A 25,502-nucleotide genomic window follows, 5' to 3' on the forward strand; every position below is an offset into this window, starting at 1 on the left:
GCAAGCGGGAATTACCTTTTTTCGCCCGCTCTCGTATCCTCAATGTTAGACTTGCATCACTTAAACTAAACACGATCTCGTCCGTAATGTCTCGTGGTTTGCAGAGCCGCATTCGCTTCAGAGCACGTAGCAAGCTGCTTAAAATGCTTATTAACTAGTGCTACGTTAATTCACCTCTCGTTGTTTGCGTTAATTGTGAGAGGCAGATAAAGCGAAGAGAAAGCGGAAGGGAAAGAGAGAGAGAGAGAGATGGGAGACGATATTTATTACGGACTCTAAGTCTCGACTAAATCTCTCGGGCGACGACACCGGGCTAAATAAATATACGTTATTTGTATAGATATTTTCCAGTGTGCTTTTTCCTTGCCATGAAAAAGATAAAAATTTTTGCACAAATATTTATATATGATACAAATACTTTAATATTTTTTCTAACCATATTAGATAAACCAGAATATTTTTCAATATTTTTGTCGTATCGAATATTGATCAACGCACATCTTTCTTTAAAAGACGTAAAGAAATTTTTTTTTAAATCCCACAAAAATATTTCGTAATCCCGTCAATCTGCATCGTTCTTTGCAACGAATTTCATATACTCTAAAAAGATGAAAATTTTTAACACATAAATCATAAATGTTTATATATGATAGAAATACTTGTATATTTTTTCTAATCTCCTTAGATAAATGAAAATATTTTTCAATATTTTTGTCGCGTATCACAAATATTGATAAACGTACATCTTCTTTTATAGAAGACAAAGAAATCCTTTTTTAAATCCCATAAAAACATTTCGTAATCTCGTCAATTTACTCGAAAATGTGTCGTAAAAAAATATTATCACTTCCCGTCGTCTTTCGTGATACGATGAAGATTGAGTAACATCGAAGGCAGCGAGATGGTATATATATATATATATATAAGAATAGTGGAAGGGTCGTCCGTCTTTATTTCGGGCTGGGAGGAACGTCGAATCTGAACTGTGTAAATTAGCCTTTATCTGCCGTCACATCGCAGACGGGCGGTCCAAAACGCGGATGGCCTTTCTCATTGCTCCTTTCTCTTCTCTCTCGGAGTCCCTTTCCATCTTTCGACCACTCCGCCTAATAAACGCATCCACCTAACAGCCCGTTCGCTGGAACTCGAGACCAGGCAGGCACGGCTCAGACGCATAAATAGCGACTTCTCTCTCACCTACGTCTCTCTCTCTCTTTTCCAAGCCCCTCCGCGAGAGAGACATCCTTTTACCATGTAGTCTTTCACCCCTTTTGCCCGTCTCGCTCATGAAACGGTTCCATGTAACTTCGCACCTCCCGGCCGTTGCGCTGCCTAAGCCATTTCTCGTTGTCGCGCTCATCGTTGACATTGCCAGTGCAAACTGCTTCCACGAACGGCGCCCGTTTCCGCGACGAGTGACTGTTCTAGAAAACGGCAAACGTTGACACTGGGAGAAGCACGTACGGCTGGATCGTTGCGAATTACAATGTAAGAACAAAATTATACGAGACGACGATTGCTCGTATATAAATTTTCAGGAAATTCATTTCGTTAACGAAATATGACTTGTTCATTAAGAAGGATAATTCGTAATCTACTAGCGTACGTATACGATACATCATTTCTTACTGCTTTGAATATATATATATATATATATATATATATATATATATTGCATTAGAAATACATTTCTGCGTCGATTAAATTATTTTAATAGACACGTTACGCGCGTTGAAACTATTTGATTACTAATTGTGTAGTTTACTAATTGTGAAACGTGTTGAAATTGGAGGCAAAAGTAAAGTTTTGCGGAATTAATAGCCGGTATAATCACACAATGGTATGTACTATTGAGATATCAGAAAAGATGGATAAGAGAGAAATGCGAGATGGAGGAGATAATCCAGGTGGAGAGATTATCCGCGAGTCCTCTGTGGTATTGTATTACTGCGCACAATGCATTTTACGAAATTGAAAGAGTCTCGGAAGTGAACGTGAATGGAGTTTCCACTATACTGTATGTGCTATATGCCATATGGAGCGGGTTTAACGGGTTAACTAAAAAGAGACAGTGAAACATTAGCAATATTAATATTCTTCTTCGGGATTTATCCTACGATGTACCATTCTTGCTTCTATACGGAAAAATATCAGAAAATTATGTTTCACAATAAATATAACGGGCACCGTCTATATTTATTTCTATTAACTCATCGTTTTTGTTATCGTTTAAAATATTATTGTATAACAAGAGAATTATTTTCCTAAAAGGAAATTAATTAAAATTATTCATATGAAACTTTATATTTTCCCGCGAAATATGTCTTATTTTGTGAGAAAATAATTGCAAACACGATCGTATATACGGAACGATGTAGCTTCATGAATTTATGACAGGTGAATAAAACGACTTGCATAATTTTCAAATCTGATGGTTGCGTTCCAGCGCGATATTCAAGACGCGGATTATTTTCGTCATTTATCGCGATGCATTAAGCGAAAGAGTATTAAATAAGACGCAGGAGCGAAAACCCTGACAGTTATCGTGTTTAACTTTGTAAATGGAAATACCACTAAATGTTTCAATTACTATCTCATGAATCTTGCAACGATCGCTGTAACGATTTGATGGAATATCGTATTTTATAATCTCCACCCACGCTGTATTTTCGGATCTCTCTCGTTACACAACGTAAACAAAAATAATCATTAGAAGCACCAAATTTTATATAGAAAAACTATTGTTTTTTTTTTTTTTTTTCCATACTCACATCATTAAAATGTATATCTGTACTTTTGTTACATTTCGTTGAATTGTACAAGGTATGCATTTGTGGGAACTCGAAAAAAATCATTCGATCGCTTCGAGATTTCGCGTACGACAAGTAACCGAAACCCTCGCGATCGTATCGATCTTGACAACACGGGCCTCATGTTCGATATCGTGGAAGGCGATCACCGTGCGTTCGCTCTCCTTGGGGCGGACACGCGCATAATCAGAAATCCCACCGGCACGGAGTCCACGGGATAACGAGTTCATTGTCGTCGACGGCGTAAATCTCGCGTGAAAAGAACATGCGATAAAACACCGCCCACGTGGTCGAGAATACGTACGCGACTCTAGTGATGGGACCGATGCTCTCTCGCGCGTGTCATCGAGGAATCTTCGATATTGTGTATCGAATAAATTCCCAGATTATAGATGTAAAACAGAAAAATTCTTTCTCCCGACGTAGAATTTTTATGGATAAAAAATCGGGAAACAGTTTAAAGATTATATCAGCTGTTTTATTATTAATAAATAAAGAATAATATGAAATAACAAGATATTAATAACATAGTAATTGATTTTTCGCTTGAACTTTGCAAGCAGTCAGCTCAAACACTACTACCTACGAGTAGGCGCCTACGTGATTCTGTTAACCAGTATTTCAGAAAAAGAGATCGGAGGCAAGGATGGCGGATCTCTGGATACGGGCGTGTAGGGTTTCGTTGGAATAGAGTCGTGCGAATGCAGGAAGAAGGGCTCGAAAATACGTTTCCCCTCGTCGTGAAAGTTATTCTCTATATAAAGGAGAAGATTTCTATAGAGAGCCGAGAATTGGAGGTAGTTGGGATGTAATTGGCTCCAACTGTTACGCCAACAAGACTGATTGGCGGAACGATTTTCGACAGTTTGGCTATTAATAATAATGCCGCCTTTGAGTAAGTTTGACAATCTCGAGCGGAAACGTAAGATTCGAAAACTTGCCTTGGCTTAAAACTGTATATACAGTTTCGAGCAAGTTTGGATCAAAGCAAAAAATAATCAAAGGCAGATAGCTAAAATAAAATTATTCTACAATTTTAGATCAAAACATTCTGTGATGTAGTATAATTTTCAAATATTTACAAAATTACAAAAATTAATTAGAAAAACGTTAATATAAACATTAGATGCTAATGAGCTAAACATATTAATAACAATAGTTTATACTATAATTTTGTTTATTTCCGATCGAACCAATATCGAGTGTTATCAATGCTTTCTTCCGTGTGAACGACATGATGCGGGTTTTTTTAGACAATTTCTTCGGTGGAAAGCGAGAAATTGTTAATGCAGATTAACAAGCGCGTCGATACCATTTTGTCTCGTCAGTTTAACTGTATTTAGTTATTTTGCAAACAGTATAAGAAGATCTCTTGTTTCCTCTGATGTTTAAGATCAAATGTTTCTAACGTTAATATAACATGATATAAATCCAACTACTTATATATCATCCATAGATATATTAAAACGCGATTAACTAGAATGTACATAAGCAAAGTTTAAAATAGAACACACGTGTGAAGGAATGTGTAATCTTCAGCAAACGTTTCGAGTTTCACGTCGATATCTTCTCCCTCGGACAGAAGAAGTTCGGGCAAATTACATCGATATGATTCTTCGAAGAGAGTCGCAATGAGTCCTGTATGAGAGAAAAAGAGCGAAGGAAAAGAGAGAGAGAGAGAGAGCAGCCTCCGGTTTCGGATGACCCATCGAGAATGAAAGCGAAGCGTAGCGAAACAATTCAAAGAAGAGAAACGGATAATAAGACTCGAGGTGGACGATTCTTCATTGTGTAGCACATCGCCGCGTGCGGTCCTCCCGCGCTCTCCGAAACGCGGACCTCCCGTCGTGCGAGAGCCGCAGAATGCGTTCTGCGGCTCTGGCAGCCGAGCAGAAGGCCCGAAATCCGTGTCCCGGATTATAAGTCATGGTTTATGAGCTCTACGTGGCAGAAGAGAGGATCCGGTCCTGCGCGGAGATTGCGCTTCCGCTCGCGTTTCCTCTACTCGTTTCTCCACACGGCTCTTATCACGCTCTCACGAACCCGGATCTTAAGACCCTGCAATTTCTACGACGAACATCGAGTTAATTGCCATAAATTAGGATCTCGGGAGGGATATAATAATCGTGCCCACCGTTATTTACAATAAGCTTTCGTGTCCGTTTAATGACTATAAATTACACGAATTTTGTCATTTTAATAATTCCAGTAATTTAATGATTGGTTTTTTTTTTAAATAAAATAATTGATCGATATTGAACCGTGGAAATAGGTTTTTATCGTAGTGTCGAACAGTTATTGGTTGTATCTTTTCTCGTTCCTGTCGTCCGCAGAATACCTTGTGTCAAATAATACATCAGCAATTTTACGGTGCTGTACAAAAACAGGTCCACCGGTTTATAAGACCGGTATATATTCGTGTTTCAGTTTTATATCTCATTTTAAGATCGTATATCTCGAAATATTATGGACCCGAACGATATTGACACGTCATAATTGCGCGAGGTCCATGATTTTATCTCTTTAAGTCATTGAGTTCCTTTGCTATTTCGTGAATGAATAAAAAAATAATCATTCTTTCACTCGATTAATAACAAGGTTATTAATATTATTTTTAATTCTAAAAAAAAACATGAATTAGAATATTAAAAATGAAATGCACAATATGTCCTTTAACGTTATATCTATATATTTTACTATATCATTGTGTGCAGCTGTACAATTTGTATACATTTAGATAAAACTATAGGTATACTGTGAAATTTGATTCGGCGCTATTTTGCTACACTCGTGAATCAAATATACCAGAAAACATATCCGTTTGCAAGATAGACACGGTGATGAATATGTTACCAATTAGCGAGTTTGTCACGATCGTGTCTCTAGTAATATGAGAGTGTCGCGTATAAACACGACTCTCGCTCTATATAACATTTTATCACTCGTGTCACGGACGTTTTTTGCACACAATACGGTCATTAAGCTTTTAAATCGCATCCATAGGGATGCGCATACATTTTTGTATATATACGTGCCGACCATCCACCAAGTTTGCGGCAAACGCTGCATATCGTTTGACGCTAAAGTTAAATATTGGAAGGTAAATATAGAATTTATTTCTCCTTCGATATCTTATATACTATGATTACTAATCGTGTCTCGTGCAGCTTAATGCCTATGCTTCGAAAACTGTTATCTCGCTTGAAATTTCGTTTCCGCCGGGGATCGTGAAAGCCGATGTCGGCTTCACCTGCGTGCGAGAGCTAATACAGGAGAGAAAGAGACTGAAGTAAAACCAGTTGTATTTACGACTAGGGAAGTAAAGGCGGTAGGCACTCGGATTTTATCTCGCGGCGGATTTCCTGAAATCCTATTTTGCACCGCGGTACTATTATCTAGCGATTACGACGAGAAAGCTTTCGGCCATTTATGTTGCAAATGTCTAGCGTCGCTACGATAGGCCCATTAACAGTTTTATCGCATATATAGTCGAGATACTAGCAGTTGTCGTTGCGCGCGGATACACGTTGAACAAGCGATCCTTTGCTCCACCGCTGTCTGTTGCAGCAGCAGCAGTCTTTAACCTCGGGCGTCTCATCCCAGTTTCAGAATATCTTTAGGGGATACATCCGTTTTATTAGTATTAATCTCTCGTGTGAACACACGTATTGTCACTTTCACACACAGTTCCCTTTAATTTTCTCTGTGGAATCACAATTCAAATTATTGAACTTGAATCGTACTGAATTCAAGATGAATATCATTCAAGAATTTTTCAGAAAGGTAAAAATACAACAAATTTTTCATTTTTTCTATTTTTTTGTATAGGAAAGACTACTGTCTTAATCTTTCTATTCTCTTTTCGTCTGCACACTGAAAAAAGAAATGTGTTAACTTGTGGTACTAAACCTTCCAACTAAATTACTATTTTGTTAATAGAACATATATCAAGTCAAATATACATTTTATTAGATTTTCACAATGTTACATTCAATTAAAATATCAGACACTTCGTAACCGTGACATTTAGCCGATTACTACTTGTTCCTGAATTACGTTTATGTACTTCCTCTCGGATGCATCTCCTTTGATTAGTCTTCTGCAAAGTTAATCAAGATCCACTTGCGCAAGTGTGATAAAGCGAGCGCTCCGCAATGTTCGGTAGCGAAATTGCCGACACGATCGCGACGAGTCCCGCGAAGCAACGGGGACTACGCCCCGGTTTTCTCGTGCCCGAGGGTTCTCGCCGTGATGCGGTGGTATTCATCGTCAGCGGACGAGTATGATTTAGAGGGAGGACCGCGGGACTACCGCTGTGCCCGCCGGGGCCCTCCCTCGGATTTCTCCCTACGGTGAAATCCTGTCCCACGAACGAGGAAAGAAACACGCGCGCGTTGATCACGCGCAGTTATCGCTAAAGCACGACATTTATATCAGGGAGCGGCGGTTGCTTGATTACTACATTTTTTCCGGCATTTATATGAGTTTTTAACTCTAATCAGATTATTGCGGAGAGAAAGAACCGGTTCTGAAATAATTGTCAAAACTTCACTAAAGTTTGAAGTTTTATATTAGATTTTTTTCTTTTTAGTTATTGTTACATGTAGTAGTATTTTCCTATAGCTAAAAAATATAGTTAACTAAATTTCAAACTGTATAATAGGAACAGCTAAAATTGAACTATAGTGGCTAATTTTTTTCCGTATAGTATAGTCTTCAAATATGTTATTAAAATAGCAGATGATAAAAACGTGATGCTTGATAACACATGCAAATTCACGCTCTGAATAAATGTCAATATAACAAAGAACGGATATGAATTTTGTGAAACTTTATTTTATCGAAAAATTTATAGGATTGCTTACATCTCTATTTTCGATTTAAAAGTCACGAACAAAATATCTGATAATGTAACAACTCTTTTCAAGGTAGTGAAACGCGATTCATCCTTTTTTGAACATCGAAGTTGGTTTCAAAATAAATTTGCCCACTCGAACTCGTAACGACTAAATTCTACGGTATCGAATAAATGTCTCCTATCTAGCTATCTGTCTCAAATTTCCAATGCAGAATGCGATCGGGAGAGACGACATACTGAGAAATTGGCGAGACGCAGGAATTATTCGCGAGGAGGGAATTCGCGAGAGACGGTAGATCGTCGGTGCGCAAAGCATAGGATTGAGGGTAGGATGTATCAGGGAGTATACCGATTATGTATCTCAATCATGGGAAACTACCGGGGCGGGAATCGGAGCTCGGCGGTCTGGTATAACCGTATACTGCCCCGCGGCCGCGACATGTGAGGTCCCTATGCTATCTCTCTCTCTCACTCTCCCTCCCTTTTCTCTTCCCTCTTCTTCTCTCTTTACCCGCCTGCCTGCTTGCCTGCCTTTCTGTCGTGCCTGCTCTCTCCCATGCTGACAGCAGAGTCTCTCAACTATCTCTCAGAGCTTAGAGAGTCCGGTTACATGTGTCTTGATTGGCATCTTGAGGCTCTAAATATAAAAACGATCAGAATAATCTTCGCACGTGGCTAGAGGTAAAATAACACCAGTATATAGCTTTCAACGAGATATATATATATATGAAGTTAATCAACAATTATCAGAAAATTATATTTATTTAAAAAGCGATAAGTTCTTGTGGAATAGATACCATATTGATTAGGTATACAGGATGTATCTATTTTTTTAAATATTAATAAATATCCTTTTTATTAGTGGAAAATATCTATCAAGTTTCTGTTTTTTTAATTTGTCTGAAATTTGAGAAGAAACAACTTAATTTTTGCCTCTCTCTCTTTGGAAGTGTAACTCCTCGGGGATGAATATAAGAAATCCCCTTCCAATTTTCGACAAAGAATTGTCTCCTAAAATTTTTCGCACTTACTTAGACACACCCTGTATATTGTTATACAGAAAATATCTCGCGAAGAACTTCAAAGTCGCTTTCTTTTTTAAATGGAAGGCAATATATATAGATATATACATATATAAACCGTAGCTGCGATAAAAGCTGCGCGTTAACTCTACCTCGCAGGATTAATTCGAACACCGTAAAGCAAACTCGTTTCTCTGGAAACGATGTCATTCCACGTAAATTTCCCTCTTTTATATATTTACGGCGGCAAACTTGCAAGAGGGGCGCGTTTATTGACGGAGCATCGATGACTATATAACAACTGGCGCCCTTTTAGCGCGCTTCTTACCCCATTGTGGCAACCTTTTCCTCGTTCGAGCATCACAGCGACTGCTCGCAGACGCTCTCGGTGAGTTATTCGCGCAGCCCACGCGCCGCACGCTTGATAAATGCATGTTCGGAGAGTTGTTTTTTCGATGGGCGCGAGAAGAGAGGCGGTCGGGGATCGCGTAATGGATTTTACGATCCATTTTTCCGCGTGGCTATACGGTCGCGCTCCTATCGCGCGGAAAAAAAATAAAAAGAGGAACAGTGCGAAAATATTGCGTATAAATCTGGCATATTCGGATGCTGCACCGATGCGATGCAACGCGACGCGATAGAACGTCGAGTCTTGCAACTCTCTCTCTCTCTCTCTTGATATTGCCCGGGAGATAAACCCCCTCTTTCTCCTCCTTCTGTGTTGCGAGGGACTACTCGATTACGAAGGCGATATTTCCTGTTCGAAAGCAGATAGTGGAAACTAACTCCCGCTCGGTCGCATTAAAGCTTGTCGACTATAGCTTGATATAATCGCGGAAGTGCATCGAAGGAAGGAGAGGCTGAAATACACCGTGCAACAAAGCTTCTACCTCGACCCGATTTCTCTGTTAAATATTTGGGTAGAGTGATTGATGTTACTTGATTTAAAATTGGTCCGAGCTAAAATTCAGTCATTACGTGTATTTGACGTTGTTTTTAATTTTATTTACGGCACTTATGACGCTCATATATGCAATATAATTGAAACAGAATTTAGAATAATCAAACAACTTTTTATATTTACTTTGTAGATAAAAATTTTACCAGTTATCAATAATTTTGGGAGAAAAAAAATTTTTTTGCACGAAACCATAAATTTTTATATTTACTTTTAAAAAACACTGCGCAAAAAAAACAATTCACGATATTTTGGATATAAAAGTTAAAAACGAAAAATCAAGCGAAGGAATGACATTTTGATATAGTAAACTCCGATTTAAGCCCCGATAGAATCCGATTTGTCTTATAACGTTTCTTTATTACCCGAGTCACTGAGATCGTCTTACGTAAAACATTTTTCAAAAGTATTATTATCCTACTTGCATTTTAAATGTCTCGGAGAAAAAACAACAACTCGGCTCGATAAAACGATTATTCCCCGTTTAGCTACTTTGACGAGTGCATAATGCGTTAATTGATCGCACGCGAAGATGAAAGCGAACGCCAAAGCAGACGAGGCCGAGTGCAGCCGAGATGTTGATTTTGATCGAGCGCCGCAAGAAACCGGGGGCGAACTCGGGGTGGGTAATTATTTTCTTTGGCTATCGACGGCTCTCTCCGCCGTTCCGGCTTCCGTTAAATACACCCGCGGGAGTCCCCGACCGACTCGGTTCGCAAATACGGTCGCGGCGAGTAATTGCTTTTTAACAACCCGCGTCCGACAAAGGCAATTAACTCCGCGGAAACGCGCTCGGTCTGTCAGTGTTTCAAAAGACGACTCGCGAGAGAGAGAGAGAGAGAGAGCTTTGCGAAAGTCGCGGTCGAAAGTATACGGGCCGTCGCAAACGACCAGATCTGACAGAGATGCACCGGCGCCGGCGAAAAGTTTGGAAAAAAGGAGGAGGATAAACGTCACCGGGCGCGCGCAACGTACTTCCGCGAAAATAAATTTCACCGAGTATGCGACTGAAGGTTCACCTAGGATACCAAACGAGCTCTTTTTACGGCGCAGTATATAGCGCGCCGCGGAAAAACGAAAAGTCATTTGGAATATGTGTGTTGTGAAATATATATTCTCTCGCTTTTTATTTCGCTAAACATTACATTTGCTGCGAATGATATGAAAACGCGGGGGCTCTTTCAGTTACAACGAACGAAAGTTTCAATTGCGTCACGATAGCTGTCAGGTACACAGAAACGCATCGGCTTTTTCGGTCGAAATTGAAGCCGATAAATCCGTTTGGCTTTTTTTTTGTACGCGTTATCCAAACATGTCTGGTATTTGAATCAATCGATGAACCGCTACGCGTCGCATCCGAATGACCTGAAAACAAACTGTTATAAGAGCGAGTTTTTTTTTACTATATTCGTACATTTACCATAGATAATTTATTTCTTCTCTCATCATACGTATATATGAAATTGATGTAAAACACGTTTTTCTTTACATATCCGGAATTTCTTAAAACAGAACAAAACATTTCATCGAAATCGTGTCGAATTTTTCGATATTAATCTCCAGATGTCATTTTTCCCCATTTAAATTCTTTAATGACTTAAATTCCAGGAACATCTTCATAAATCGCGACGGCGATATTGATTGACTTTACTGCGCATTTGCATGTTATAAATGAACGAAAGAGAATAGTCGGAGATTGGAAACGCTACGAATGGCGTGATTAATCAATTCTAGCGTGCCGTCGTTACTTTCTGAATTATGACCGTAGTTATTACGAAGAAGGAGAAAAAATCGGAGCTAATCAGCGTCAGCTGATCCGGCGAGAGAGTCCTCGCGACGCTGCTTCATGGACCGTAGAAAATTCGGTCGATTTCTTTTCTCGTCGAACGCTCGCGGTGAAAAGGCGCCTACGTGTATATAGAAGAAAGGGAGGAGAATCCTGCGGAAAATGCCGACCTTTACGGCCGCCGCGATCATTTTCCAGCCGCGTGACTCTATTTTGTGGAACGATCGTGTCGTCAACGTGTATGCACGAATTTTCGCGCCTCCCTCCTTGGAATCCTGCCAAAGCGCCGCGTTAATCTCGTTCTTATTCGCGCGAGGGATTTCAACGAGGGTTTGCTTGGAGGGAAAGTGCGAGAGAGGGAGGAAGTGTGTTTCTACATATTACGGACCAAGATTCCCGCGGGTACGAGAGATGAAAGTTTCCCAGTTTCGTGTGTCTCGAAGTATTTCAGTCGTGTCTAGACTATATGCGCCTCACACTTCTTGCCTCTCGTTTCTCTTTGTCATTCCTGCTTCGCGTCGCGATCTCGTTTGTGTACATTCGCGCGAATCATCCGGCAAAAAGATGGCATACCGAATTACCGAGCAATTGAGCCGCGAGCTATGTCGCTGGAATCGCACGTATGCGAACTACCCCGAGACGAAATGCGAGAAAAGGGTGCATTCTGTAGCGAGATCGGAGTGGAAAATGGTCTTCCGAATTGTGCACTGCAACTGAACCTTATACTTTGAAAAATGTAAAAAATATGTTGTCTCTCTTTGCATATATAGGTAATATTACATGATACGGTAAACAAACTATCGAGTCGTTAACAAAAGAATCTGTCCAAATTCACAATTAAATATCTATAATTTTATCCGATTTGCATTAATGCGATAAAAGCTTTGAAACCGGATAGTTGTTTGTCACCGAATGAAATTTAATTTCTAATTAAATATTTCCATAATTAAACGCGGCGTGGCATTAATTATAATAAGAAACGAGTTGAAATTTGTACACTGTAAACAAATATGTATAATTTTACATATATTTTTTGTACAGTGTAGAATAAAGTTTCATAGAATGATTCAACATTAAAATCTTAAGGCAAACTTGTGTTTTTAATTCCGCTCTTTTTCCCTCCCGTTATGAATTCATCCAACACAGCGTAATCTGCTCGGCATGACGTCCACGTCGCGGCGAAGCTCGTTTCGGTCTTTTCTTGCCGAGCAGCGAGCGATCGGCATTGTCCGCAGACGCGAACTTTCCTCGTTATACCCCAAGTATATTCCGGCGACGAGTACAGGTACAAGTAGTACTCCGGGTGCAAGCGAGACGACGGGATCCGTCATCTGCGCGGTTTGATGAGAACCGCCGCGCGTTCCAGAGAATAGCGATAGGGGTTGAAGGGTGTCGCCTCTTTTTATCCCGATACCGATCGACGTCGATCGATCGCTCCGCTGTCGATTTCTTCCTCCCGTTCGCGCCTGCATCCACTTCTTCTGCCTCCGATACCGAAGCATTACCAAACTCCGCAGCTCGTCGCTTCTTATCGCGCGCGGGTTTTGGATCCCGCGTTACGATGCAAAAAGTCAATCCTCCAAGTTTAAAGGGAGGGTAGTGACATGCAAATTTTTCCAACTAGAATAGCGCGCTTTTTTTTTTTTTTTTTTTTTTTATTGTTTTATTATTTCATTGTTGTATGTAAATGCCGCAAATTTGCCTTTCATATCAAGGATAATATTATATCAGTCAGCGCGGCGAAGTGAATAATATTTGAAAACTTTCGCGTATCAAAAATATATCGTAAAAACGTTGTCTATATGTATATATATATATATATATATATATATATATATATATATATATATATTTATATATACGCTTGATATCGCTGATGAATTCATATACGTGTACGTACGGCATCCTTCACAAGTTTATCCTCGTGCAAATCCGTGTCGGATTGAAAAGTTTAGCACACACATCGCACACCTCATCTCTCTCTCTCTCGCTCTCACACTTATATATAATTTTGATAGAACTGTCTGCCGGATATATCCAGTAGCTGTCCACGTTTCTCTCGGCCGTCGTAATCCTCCGAAAGGACCGTGTGCTTCTCGACGTGCGGCCGGATTATTCCATCTGCCTTCTCTGACTTTTTGTTCGGAGATAGAGATACAAAACCGGTGCGCTCTCTTTCTCGAGAAGTTTCGCGTTTTCGCCAGCTGCCGCCGAGAAATGCTCGCGATCGGCACGTACGTCGTTATTTCTACACACGTCGTGGATTACGGTCCCGGGTGTAACCGTCAGGGTGGATTATCCGGAATTGCTGCGGTTCTCGCTACGGGTGATCGTACTGACAGTTTCGTGTCTATTAAATGGAGTGTGCTCGAGTGACCCTCTCTCTCTCGAATTCCGACGAATTTTTGCGGCCAAACGCGCAATCAATCCTGATCGTGCTTCATTAGTTTAATAATGGACAGAGATAAATAAAAGCTGATTAATCGTAATATCGCTCGACTCGATAATAAATCGCTGGTTATTCATTTATTCCGCGGTTCATTCATATTTATATCATCGCGAGAGAAAAGCGTCGCTCCTCTATATTAAAAGGCGAGATTTTAAAAATCTGTAAAATATTGTATTATGATGAAGCTGAAATTACAAAATGCTTCCCGTTTTCACAATCTTTTTGAAACTCAGCTTCAAGTATTTTTATTGTATAACTCTCCCGTAAAATTTTATTGAAATACGGTCCACTTTAAATGGAACAATGTGAACAAGTTTTATCTGTTAATATAAATCTGTCACGTGTATTTACACATTTTTTTAAACATAATTCATTGCAAGTGTAATATCATAGTTTTTCATTCATTTATGCGTTGATAATCCAATCTTTTTATTTAAATATCAGTATTATTAAAAGAGTTCGTAGAGGAAAACCTGTATAAATAAAATATAAGTGGCTACGTAAATAAAAGCTATTAGAATTCTATTTGTTTATAAATCTACCGATATTTTTGATGAAAAAACTCTCGCTTTTTTTTCGCGCACTTTTTTTTTCCTCGCGTAGTTTCGCGCGTTATTGCTTCAAGCTCTCCAATTGTAAAAAACCTGGCAAAAGTTAGCATCCACCGCGGATACTTCTCACCCGCGGGCGGCTGCAGTTTCGCGGCTTCCCTCTCCGGAGGATATGACGTCATCCCCTACGCGTTGCTCGCCGGCGGCGATAAATGGAAAATAAAAGGAGAGCCGCTCTTGTCGCGCCCTTGTCCAGCGGCCAGCAGCCCCGGGAATAAATCACGATCGAATTGTTCTTCGAGATAGAAGGGAGGAGGATGAGCGAGGGATCTCCCGACCGTGAATGTCACGTAGGTCCTTGCCGGAAATTAGAATAACGCGAGAGAGAGAGAGAGACAAGCTGCATTCCGCCTCGGGCGAACTGTTCGTATTATCGTGGAAATGCATATCCAACTATGCATCCGTTTGTTATGACTCGTAACATTTTTCAACTCGATCACTGAAAAAATATAAAGTTTTTTTCGCCAGAAGTATAAAGTACTTTTAATGAATTGTGGAATATCAACAAGGGAAAAATAACGTTTAGAAAGTACACAAAATGTGCGCGGTAACATTTTTTCAAAATATTTTGCTCGTTGTTTTTTTATTTTCAAAATGTGCGTATAGTTTGGTTTTGTGCAAAATTTAGACTCAAATTTACCTAATCAAAATTATCATTGTACTTTCTTCAATCTATATATAAATACTAGCTTTAGGTATATATAGTAATAGTTGCTAGTTTAACGCGTAACGATTTTTCGTTAATCAAAAGTAGTTTCATACCTTTTGGTACACACAACTACAATTTTTTTTTTGTTATAAAACGATATTATTCAAGCATGATAGATCGCGAACATTGGAACAGAGAATGTTGCGCCATAGATGTACCATATATTTCCATTCGCTCTCGTCGAAACGGGGTGAGCACGGATTTTCGTTTTTCCAAGTAATGTAGCCGAAAAGAGGCGTGTATATACACGCACACGTACATATAATACGTAACGTCCACTGTGTCGCAGTCACGTCAAATAAAACGAAAAAAACATCAATGTCAAATAAAAAAATTAGTCGCCGTTACGGGTGCATGCCGTGAAGCTGGCCGACCGGATTTTCGCTCGCATGCCGGTTCCCCTCGATTTCGAGAAATACCACTCTGACGAGAAACGACGACGTAATTTCATTTCGCGTCAAATCTATCGGTCCTTTCGCCCATTCACTTCGACCCGCCGGCGTTCGCGCACTACGGGGTGGTCCCATCGTTACCGGATGCTCTTTCATCACGCAACCGCGGGAATGAAGTTAAGATAATGATAGATTTGCGATCTCGAACGTCGAATTATGGACGTCGATTACGAAACCACTTAACGTGGAAAATTAAAAGAGCTTTAGATTAAGCGTAAGACCGAGAATGTCAAGATAGATCGGAAGCAAATAAATAGACGGGACCAGATAGATGAAATGCAGATTAGAAATTGGATAGAGGGAGAATTGTGAGCTTTTTGTGCGACTGCGTGCGTGATTGTACCATTTTCTCCCAAAAATCCAATTTCGAAGCCATTTATAAATGTGTAGATAAATGTCGAATAGCATCGGAGCACCCCGTATAGCCACTGGCAAAGTTTATTCGTGGGCGCACAGTCCCGAAAACTCATTTCCACCATGGTGGTAATGCTTCGTTAGCGTTTAACGCTCGAACTATATAGGGTGTCCGTTTCACGGTAGTGAAACTCCTTTTATTATCTCTATGGGCCGTAAAGGATAAAAAATGTCTTTTTTAATCTGTTTATAACTTGCATTTCCTGCGCCGGAAACTGCAAATAGGCATTTCCATTTTTGCCGAAAAGTATCTTACTTTTATAGAATTAAAACAAACCATTCCAATTAGACGGTTTTATACAATAAAGGGCTGATATTTTTAAACAAACCAAACATTAGAAATTGCATTTAATTATAAAACTTTAAATACCGTTCTTCATTTGTACATATGAAACGACTGACCTAAAAAAATATCTCGCTTATTGTTAGATCAAAGGGACGAAAAACTTGTTTAAGGAGGTATTAAGTTTAATTCTTTACGACATATAATTTATATATACATTGTAATTTGCCAGTTGGGTCGAATTTGAATAAATTTTATATTTTCTTAATCATCACTGGCGACTTTAATTTATTGAACGAGTACATTTGTCTTTGTTCGACTAAAAATATGCTTGGTTGCCTATATCACCGAAAGTGCTAGATATTGGAGAAGTATTTCATGTATATACGTATTTATGCATAACTTCATAATTTCGTTGTTCGTATTTTTCAGGTCCACCCGGTGAGCCAGGTCCACCCGGAAAGAGGGGCAAGAAAGGAAAGAAGGGTGATCCCGGAGAACCCGGTGCGCCGGTGAGTACCCCCTGGTAACTATACATATGTGTGTGGGTTTGTGTGTATATACGCACACACACACACACACACATATGTATACTATTCTATACATATATAGCGCCCCGGTAGAGAGTAATGCACCGATATATCGCACGTGCAGTTGTGTGTGTATGTGTGTGTGCGCGTGTGTGGTGTGTGTGCGAGTGTGTTTATTAGGGAGCGTAGCAGCTCCACGCATGAAGTGGTACATAACGGTATACGCGTTATATATTCTCTTTCCCCTCTCCTGCTCTCTTCGGACTACTCCGAAACCGACGAGTACACGTGGTGCTGACTAACGTAAACATACGCGTTTTCGCGAGATTCGCGCACGCACAAAAATATTGAAGACACACCCCGGGCTGCTGAGAAGCGGCGAGTCTGAAGTTTGCGACGTTTAGAAAGCGAATGAAATTTTACGCGGTACATTAACCGTGTTTGATGTACGTCATAAATTTTATTTTTCCTCGGAAGAATTCCATGTTTCTTCCTTCCGAAAAAAGCCAAAGTTTGTTGGATGTTGCTTCCCTCGGCGGCTGTGTCTTCAATTCAATCGAAAGTTTCGGACAATGTAATCGTGTTAGATCAATGATGAAACTCGTATATTCAATTTAGTAAGAGTAACGTCCTTATTTATCCTAAGTTTGGTATTTTCTTATTAGTGGTCTCCCGTAAATAAGAAATGTGGATGTCGGATGACTCGGCGATTAAAATGCAAAGTAATGAATATATATACACAGTGAGAATTTTCTTTTAGAATTTATAATACCTTGAAAATCATGGTAAAGGACAACATGGTATTGGAATAACTTTATAAGAGTTTCTCTGATTAATATTTACCATAATAAAAAATACTAATACCACAATAAGATGTAAAATATGTTCGATTGATTTTACTATAGTAAAAGTTACTATGTACGTATTTTTTTATCGTGGTATAGATATTGATCAGAGAAACTTTTATAAAATTCTTCCCACAATTATCATTGTCAGGGTAAATTCGAAGAGAAAATTCTCTCCGAGTAAAGAAAAAGAGAAGAATTAATATTAATTTCACATCACGCCAACTTACATGTCACGGAATTAAAAATCAATTAGTAAGAAAATTATATATGTTTAGCTTTTTAGATTAAAAGACTTACATTTTTATCTTATTAAAAAGCCGGGGATAAAATATTTTCATCTATAATTTCATTACTTTTACCAAACGTATCGACGTATAATAATTATTTAATTAAATTCCGAAAAAAAAAAAAATAAGGCGTACATAAATATGGATGGGAGAGCCGAGAAATATTAGCTGTCGAATTTAATCGTGAAAAATTTATACGCCACCCTTGATGAAGCGGATTCTTGGCTGGATGTATCGGCGTCGTGGGTGTTCCGTCAGAATGGCGCGCGATCCGATTTCCCTCGCGATCGAGCGAGCGCATCGTCGCGTAATCAAAGATCAGATCGGCGGAACACCAGGCGGAAGAGCGAGTTAGGTAGGGATGAAATCGGCGCTCTCGTGTGCGTGCGCGCGCGTGCTTATACGCTCGTGGAATATCTAATTGGCCGGAATAATTATTGGCGACGGGACTATATACGTATGTGTATATGTATGTATATGGGTCCGTGTTCGCTGGGACCACCGGTATACATATATATATGTATATACGCGACGAACCGATAATATCGCAGGCACGATCGGTCGGTCCGCGGAATAATCGCTTTTGCATGCGCGCGAGAGAAATATCCCCCACGTCCCCACCTCTCGTGTAAACGAGTTTTTAATTTTTTATACCCCTTCTTACAGGGTGTGGCCGGGACGCCGGGCAAGAACGGTTTTCCGGTATATTATTTTTGATTTTCTTTCCACATACTCCTAGCTTCTCTCTTTCTGTGTACATCTGTCTATCTGTTTGTCTTGTCCTCGTGCTTTCTTTTCTTTCTCTCCCTCTCTCTTATACTCGCTGTCACCTTCTTGAAACATCACGACTCTCACCACACTGTGTATATCGAACATAACAACCATTAAGTGCTATTAATACGTATCATGCAGCCGCTGATGTGCGACTCTTGCTCGTTTGACCTGCTTTTTTTATCCGCGAGCTGTCTCTTGACCTGGATCCTCTTCCGGCTCTCGACACAGCTGTCCAATTAGATGTTGACTTTTGTTTCTTTTCTACCGTGTATCAGAGCATGATTTATACGCGCGATCGAAGATTCGAGAAATCGAACTCCGATATATTTTCATTTCAATATACGATTCATCGCGCATCGCTTCGATGACTGAGGGTGCAACCTGTATATCGAGGAAGTAGATTAATTGCATTCTCCGCTTCGTTGCAAACATCCTCGTTTTAATTGCTGACGATCTTAAGTCGTCTATCAGTAATTTTGATTTACTTGAAAATACAAAGTTATCATATATATATAGATGCAATTATAATTGCCGAGTGAAATCTCGTATATATTAGCGACCTATTTACAAAAATTAATATTTCGAGTATTAAAGAAAGGAATATGAAAAGCAAAAAATTGGTTACGATACAATTTTTATATTACATCAGGTAGCACAGAGAAATACAATTTTTTGCAAATTACATTTACGAGGAAATTTATCCTTCATTATAATTTGGTATTCGCGATTCGTATGCAATCTGATTAATTATTAAAAAATGCTGGCTCTTTGTTTACATTCATGTAATTAAAAATTTCACATTCAAATTTAAATTCGCGCAATGAAAAATTGTACACAGCCAAATTCAACAAATTGGGTATGCAACGCGTGATCATATAAATAATCATATAATATATGACGTTGAAAGAAATTCGAAACAAATTAGCACAACGATGACGACGAGTCTCGTCGTATAATCCGGGGATATGACCCGGCATCAAATATGAAACGGTTGCCCCATCAAGATCGAAGCCGTGCGAAATAAAAAATTCACGTGTGCTGAATAAAGTTTCTATTAATGGCGTTTTCTCGCGACACTTTCGCGTCGCCGCAAAAATCAAATGTATGTCGCTATACATCGAGAGGAATCATGCACTTTAATCGTGCCTGGAAGCATAACGACTCATCACGATTCTGGTTTGACGCGCTCGCCCATGTTTATTACATGTTACATACACAAGGAATGAGATTTTCAAGGGCGCGCTCAGCCCGCACGCAATTTTTCACTTTTCTTCGTTCGTCATTTACGGACGCGTGAAAGCGACGACTGGCACTGACCGGCGATGTTCTTTCAGGGACCCATCGGCTTGGACGGACCCAAAGGTGATCCGGTAAGTTCGCTTTACAATTTACATTTTCATTTCGTCACGGGATTACAAGCGTGCGAAATTCATTGTGTCGTCAAAGCGCGAAACAACAATTTCATATGTTTCATATTTTTAATATAAAGCATCGTTTGATATATAGAATAAGGATTCAATCGTAATGTACTTCGAAGGAGAACCTGTTTTATCCCATTATATTTATGCTTACACAAGGTGTCATCATAATAAATTTTATAATGTCCTTTTCTCTTATTGTAGCTTTAATGCGAAACGACGCGCGGGTAGAAACAAAAGCTAAAAATTAAAAAACAGGTCATCACAGTTCGCGATAAATACTGTAGATATCGTTTTAACGTTTCACTGAAATTGTCGATATCCTTTATTTGCCATAGCTACTAAATTAAACGTGTTATCTCAATTTTTTGCCCTAATTGCACAAATGTAAAAGGAGGTCGCGTAAGATATTTCGGAAATATCTGTCTATCACATTAGTCTCACAGATATGAATTTATTTAAAGCGTCTCTTTATGCAGCTTCAGATTTAATTAAACGAGTATATTTCCAAAGTATACAGTCATGTGTCACGCGCATGACGTGAGACCGTAAAAAAAAATGGTGATCAAGAACGCAACGAAATCAAACGTTCGCGAAATGACAGATGTAAAGATAATGAAACAAGAGAGCGAGAATTTTGATATCGAGTTTCCGTCAGATACAGCTGTTCCGAAAAGAGCGAAACCCCTTTTTTTCGCTCTACTTCGCATCATATTTCAGTCAAAATCAGAGTAAGATATTTAGCCGGTGTTTCGAGATATACGATCAGTATATCTCGATCTATGATTACATGCGCTCGGTATGAGAACCGGAACACGTTCATGTGTTTGTTAATTGACTCGTTCTGCTCTAGCACTTTTTCGCTCGTCCCCTTTGTTCGCTCGCTGCTTCTGACATATGTTCAACGAATTAGCTATAAAAATGCAGGATGATCAATCATATGAGCGATACACTCGGGTACCTCTGGGTCTCGCTATCAAACTCGGTTTATGACGTGCACAGCTCAAATACGAGTGAAAACGTATCGAAGTTTAAAATCAAATGAAATATTACGGGATCGCGATGCAGATGTTTTCACTGACATTTATATCGGATGCTTCCGAAAAAAACAACTAATAAAAAATTATTATTATTATTTCATTCCTTTGTCAGTAATAAATTGATTGGATAATATTTTTCATAATACTGGCAGTGTTGGTATCGATCGAAAAATCTGGAACACATTAAATTTGTAATTTGTGGTCTTGTAGACAGGCGTCGCACACTTTTGTGACTATAGAAAAGTTTTTTAATTTAAGCAAGTATTGGAAAAAAATTGCAACCACGTATACATAAAGCTAATCTCACACATCTATGAATATATTTGCGTAGCAAATAGAGTTACATTATAAAACTGACGTGTATAAAAATTATATCACCGCTAATATCCCAATCAAGTTATTAATTTTTTTCGACAAACTCGATGGGTTAACTTTCACAAAAAGTAAAAGTTTGATCGGAAAAAATGTTCAGCGCACAAATTTTCCTTTTAATTGGCGAACGATAGTCGATAGGTGTAGATATATCACGATTTATTAAGAGACGATTCCGTACGTACTCTTGATCGCGGTTAGAGTATTCCGAATAGGATCGGAAGATGAATCGGATTTTAAATTGAAGATTTGCTCGCTCACTTGCGCCCACTTACTCTATTAATTCTGCCGTTCGCCGGAAAGCGGTTATTCTCGTCTGGGCTCGATCGCTATATTTTCTACGGGATACGATCTTTTAACTCCAGTCCGATTCGTCGTTCGAAACTATTTATCAACTGGCCTGCTATTACGTACTACCTTCCTCTCTGAGTTGAACGGGCTGCCGTGGAGTCGTAAATCGTATAGGAGACGATATACGAAACCGCCCTCTCCTCGTCGTCATCGTCATCTCGTTTTGCTTATCATTCATAAATGTATAACAGTCATACATAGGTAATGACGGGATGTCTCCTCGATTGCGCGGACGAGCGGGATGCGAATATCGGAGCAGACGCGAATTCACGCTTCCGCATTCCTTATTCCGCCGTCTTATCATTCTTATTATTTTTAATAAAGAATACAATTAGATATTTAAAGACAAGGCTCGTGTAATATTATAAAATTAAGATTTAGAAAGACAGGGCCAACTATAACGAGCATATTAAATTAGTGAGAGATGTAATGTCAACACATAATTAATTTATTTCTTAGTAAATACAATGATAATAAAAAAAAATAAACTGTTACCTCAGCCTTCTTCAGTAAATATAAAAAACATTAAAAAAATTCTTTTAAGTAAAATTATGACATATTACGCATTGGAGTCTATTTTTTAATGAACCTTTGGTTTGATGAGTCAATAAATTTAAATTGGGTTACGCTTATATTCTTATTATTATTAATGACGAAACGTCATTGTTTTCTCTCTCTTTCTCAAACTTGTCTCGATGGGCGTCCGCAGGGGGCATCGACCCTTCCTTGAAATCAGTCAAAATTAAGCATTTGCTCTCCTCGTGAATAAACACTGGAATTTATTTTCAGTTTTATTTCATATAAAAATATTAAAAGAACAAAATAATACAAAAATTCAATTTAAAAAGTTAAATCGTAGTAAGTTAAGGCTCTTATTAAATTATAATAAATTTGATAAAAGGCTGTTAAGAGCGGTAAATATAAAAATTCAAATTATGTTAGAAAGTGAAGTCATATATAAAAATAATATTCTTTAATCTAATGTCTAATAATGAATTACAATATTATGTCCAATTCTTTTTTGTCACCTTTTATTGTAATTCATTATTAGACATTAGATTAAAGAATATTATTTTTATATATGACTTCACTTTCTAACATAATTTGAATTTTTATATTTACTGCTTTTAATAGCCTTTTCAATCAAATTTATTAAAAAATTAAGAAACAGATAAAGTGTCCCTCCCTGGCAAAATCCTGCGAACGCCCATGCTCGAGGGTGATAAATCTGTATTTGCGAATATATGAGAAAACTATCGTTGTATTGGATTCAATTGTTGGGATCGAAATTCTGTATACGGTCCGTGCTTACGATCCTTTCTGACATATATGCAAGATCATTGCTCGAGGCTCGTGATTACGCGACGAGATTCTCGTGTATGCGTGACTCTCGGTTGTACAAGGTCCTCGTGACACGCAAAGTCTTTTCGCATGACAGGCCCTTGCGTTGGTGACCCTTTGTGGCCGCCTAGTTTGCCTTATCGTGGAGCAGCCTCTATACATACACACACGTTTACGGTTGATGCACAGGATGTCGCAGAATTTCTGCCATTTCCCTCTTAAGCGCAGACTATAATTAATTAAAAAGGTTGACGACACGCTAATATGTGCTTTCAGATGCGAGCAACTAGATAATGAATTATTATTTTTTACTTAGTCTATATAATTGTAATTTGAGGCACGCAGCTAACGAGACACTTTATGTTAAAAGGAGTAAAATAACGTTCAATAAAATTCGAACTTGGATCGAAAGAGAATTCACAGAAGGTAGGAATAATTTTCGGTATTTTCGGGACACCTTGTGTACGTTCAGGTACTCGACGAATCAGAGAGAATATACATGAGGATACGTTGACGTGGCTGGTCTCGGTGGCGGTAAGGTACAAACGACAAAGTAAACAGATAGCGGGAGACCGTGCCCAGGAGAGAAATGGAAAAGAGAGAAACGAGCGGAGAAGACAGAGAGGGAGAAGGAAGGAGCAATAAGTGCATTGCAAATATCGCGGGATATTTGTTCTGTCGATGGCCGGGAAAAGAAACGAGATCCGAAATGCGCGCGATCGACTCCTTTCCTTCTCTCTCTCTCTCTCTCTTCTACGTCCGGCCGGCGTTTTCTTTAAACGAGTGTGGCAAACGAGTGTGTACACACTCGTCGGGGACCAATACAGGACGACCGCACACACGGGACCCGGGTATTTTCCCCGAGATTCGAATAACGAATCCCGACGTTTATATCGGATTTCGTGCAAATAGTTCGCGGCGCAGGTTACAGCAAGTAGCGCCGCAATTTGCCTCGGGATCGCGGAGTTTACTCTGTGTTACTTCGGCGGTGAGATTTCGTACAAACACGCGGGTTTACCTTCTTTGAAATTTACATTCACTGTAAATTCCCGGTCTTCCTCCCTCTCGGTGTCCCGACGAAATATTAAATCGCAATTTTAACCCTCGCTGAATCGCAGTAATCGGAAAGCCCTATATAATTTTGTTGCGAGATGGAGTTTTAACGCCGGCCTCTTCATCATGATGTATTGTGAGGAGCCTCCATATGCATGATAATATAGAGTTCTTGCGCGCATTGATACAGGGAGGAGAAATAAATCTAAATAAACCGGCTTTAGAGTAGAATAGAAATGAATCGGCTTTTTACGACGCTCGGATTTTCTCTCTTTCTCGCATATCTCATACAATAACTGCAGACTAAATCTGATTGTGAGCCTAGTACAGTAATACTTGGTATTACTTTAAGAAGAATATACGACACGATTTAAACTCAATGGTTTGTAATTATCCTTTTTAATTTTTATCTAATTTTTATCTAATTAAAAATAACAGTTTTATTTGTACTCTGTTTCGAATATTAAATTGTTTTTGCGCTTCAATGTATTTACATAGTAACTGCATAGCAAACATTTTGATCTCTGCCGGATTTACATTGATAATCGCAATAATGTAATAAGAATTCATGCGAAATTTAAATTAAGTACGCATATTATATTATTGAAAAGAATAATCGATGGAAAAACGTGTGAAAACTCACACATGCGCGTCACAGACGTTTTTCCCGTAGATTAATATAAAGGAAAATTTTAATAAGGAAAATTATTCTGAAAATCTCATTTACTTTAATAGTAGAATCTGCAGAATCTTCCGTTACATTCTACGCTATCTCTGAAACGGAACAATTGCAGCAAAATTCTTGATTAAAACTGAAAGTGTCTGTAATTCCATACACAAAAAGATAAAGCAAAACAAAAGGAAATCTCAGCATACCGTTACAACATATTTAATTGACCGAAATGAGATGGTGACATTTCCTCAGAATAATAATTGCACAAGAGGAGAGAAAAATTGTTTCACAAATTCCAAGAGAGGGAAAAAAATCACGATATTTTTTTCCCTCGGAATTTATTTGGACATTTGAAAATCGAGAGATATTTGATCGCGATAGATACATATAATATAGTTACAATAACATAAAGGATGTTCAGTCTGTTTATCGCGTTGATTGCTCCATGTAATACACACAGTGT

General features: G+C 38.8%; 1 protein-coding gene across 11 annotated transcripts in view; it reads left to right on the plus strand.

Annotated features, from left to right (window-relative positions):
- The window catches only part of LOC114941831 (uncharacterized), a 144,969-nt gene that overhangs the window by 77,773 nt on the left and 41,694 nt on the right, over positions 1 to 25,502 (plus strand). For 10 of the 11 annotated variants that reach the window (XM_085484337.1, XM_085484333.1, XM_085484329.1 and 7 more), the window contains exons 2-4: positions 16,785 to 16,864; positions 18,684 to 18,719; positions 20,126 to 20,161. In XM_085484337.1, the coding sequence (XP_085340463.1) occupies positions 16,785 to 16,864; positions 18,684 to 18,719; positions 20,126 to 20,161 (152 nt within the window). The remainder of the gene's footprint in view (positions 1 to 16,784; positions 16,865 to 18,683; positions 18,720 to 20,125; positions 20,162 to 25,502) is intronic. The other variant, XM_085484332.1, reaches the window with a different exon arrangement.

This window comes from Nylanderia fulva, unplaced genomic scaffold (genome assembly GCF_048542155.1).
Source record: "Nylanderia fulva isolate GAGA-0341 unplaced genomic scaffold, ASM4854215v1 Scaffold3, whole genome shotgun sequence".
NCBI lineage: Eukaryota > Metazoa > Arthropoda > Insecta > Hymenoptera > Formicidae > Nylanderia > Nylanderia fulva.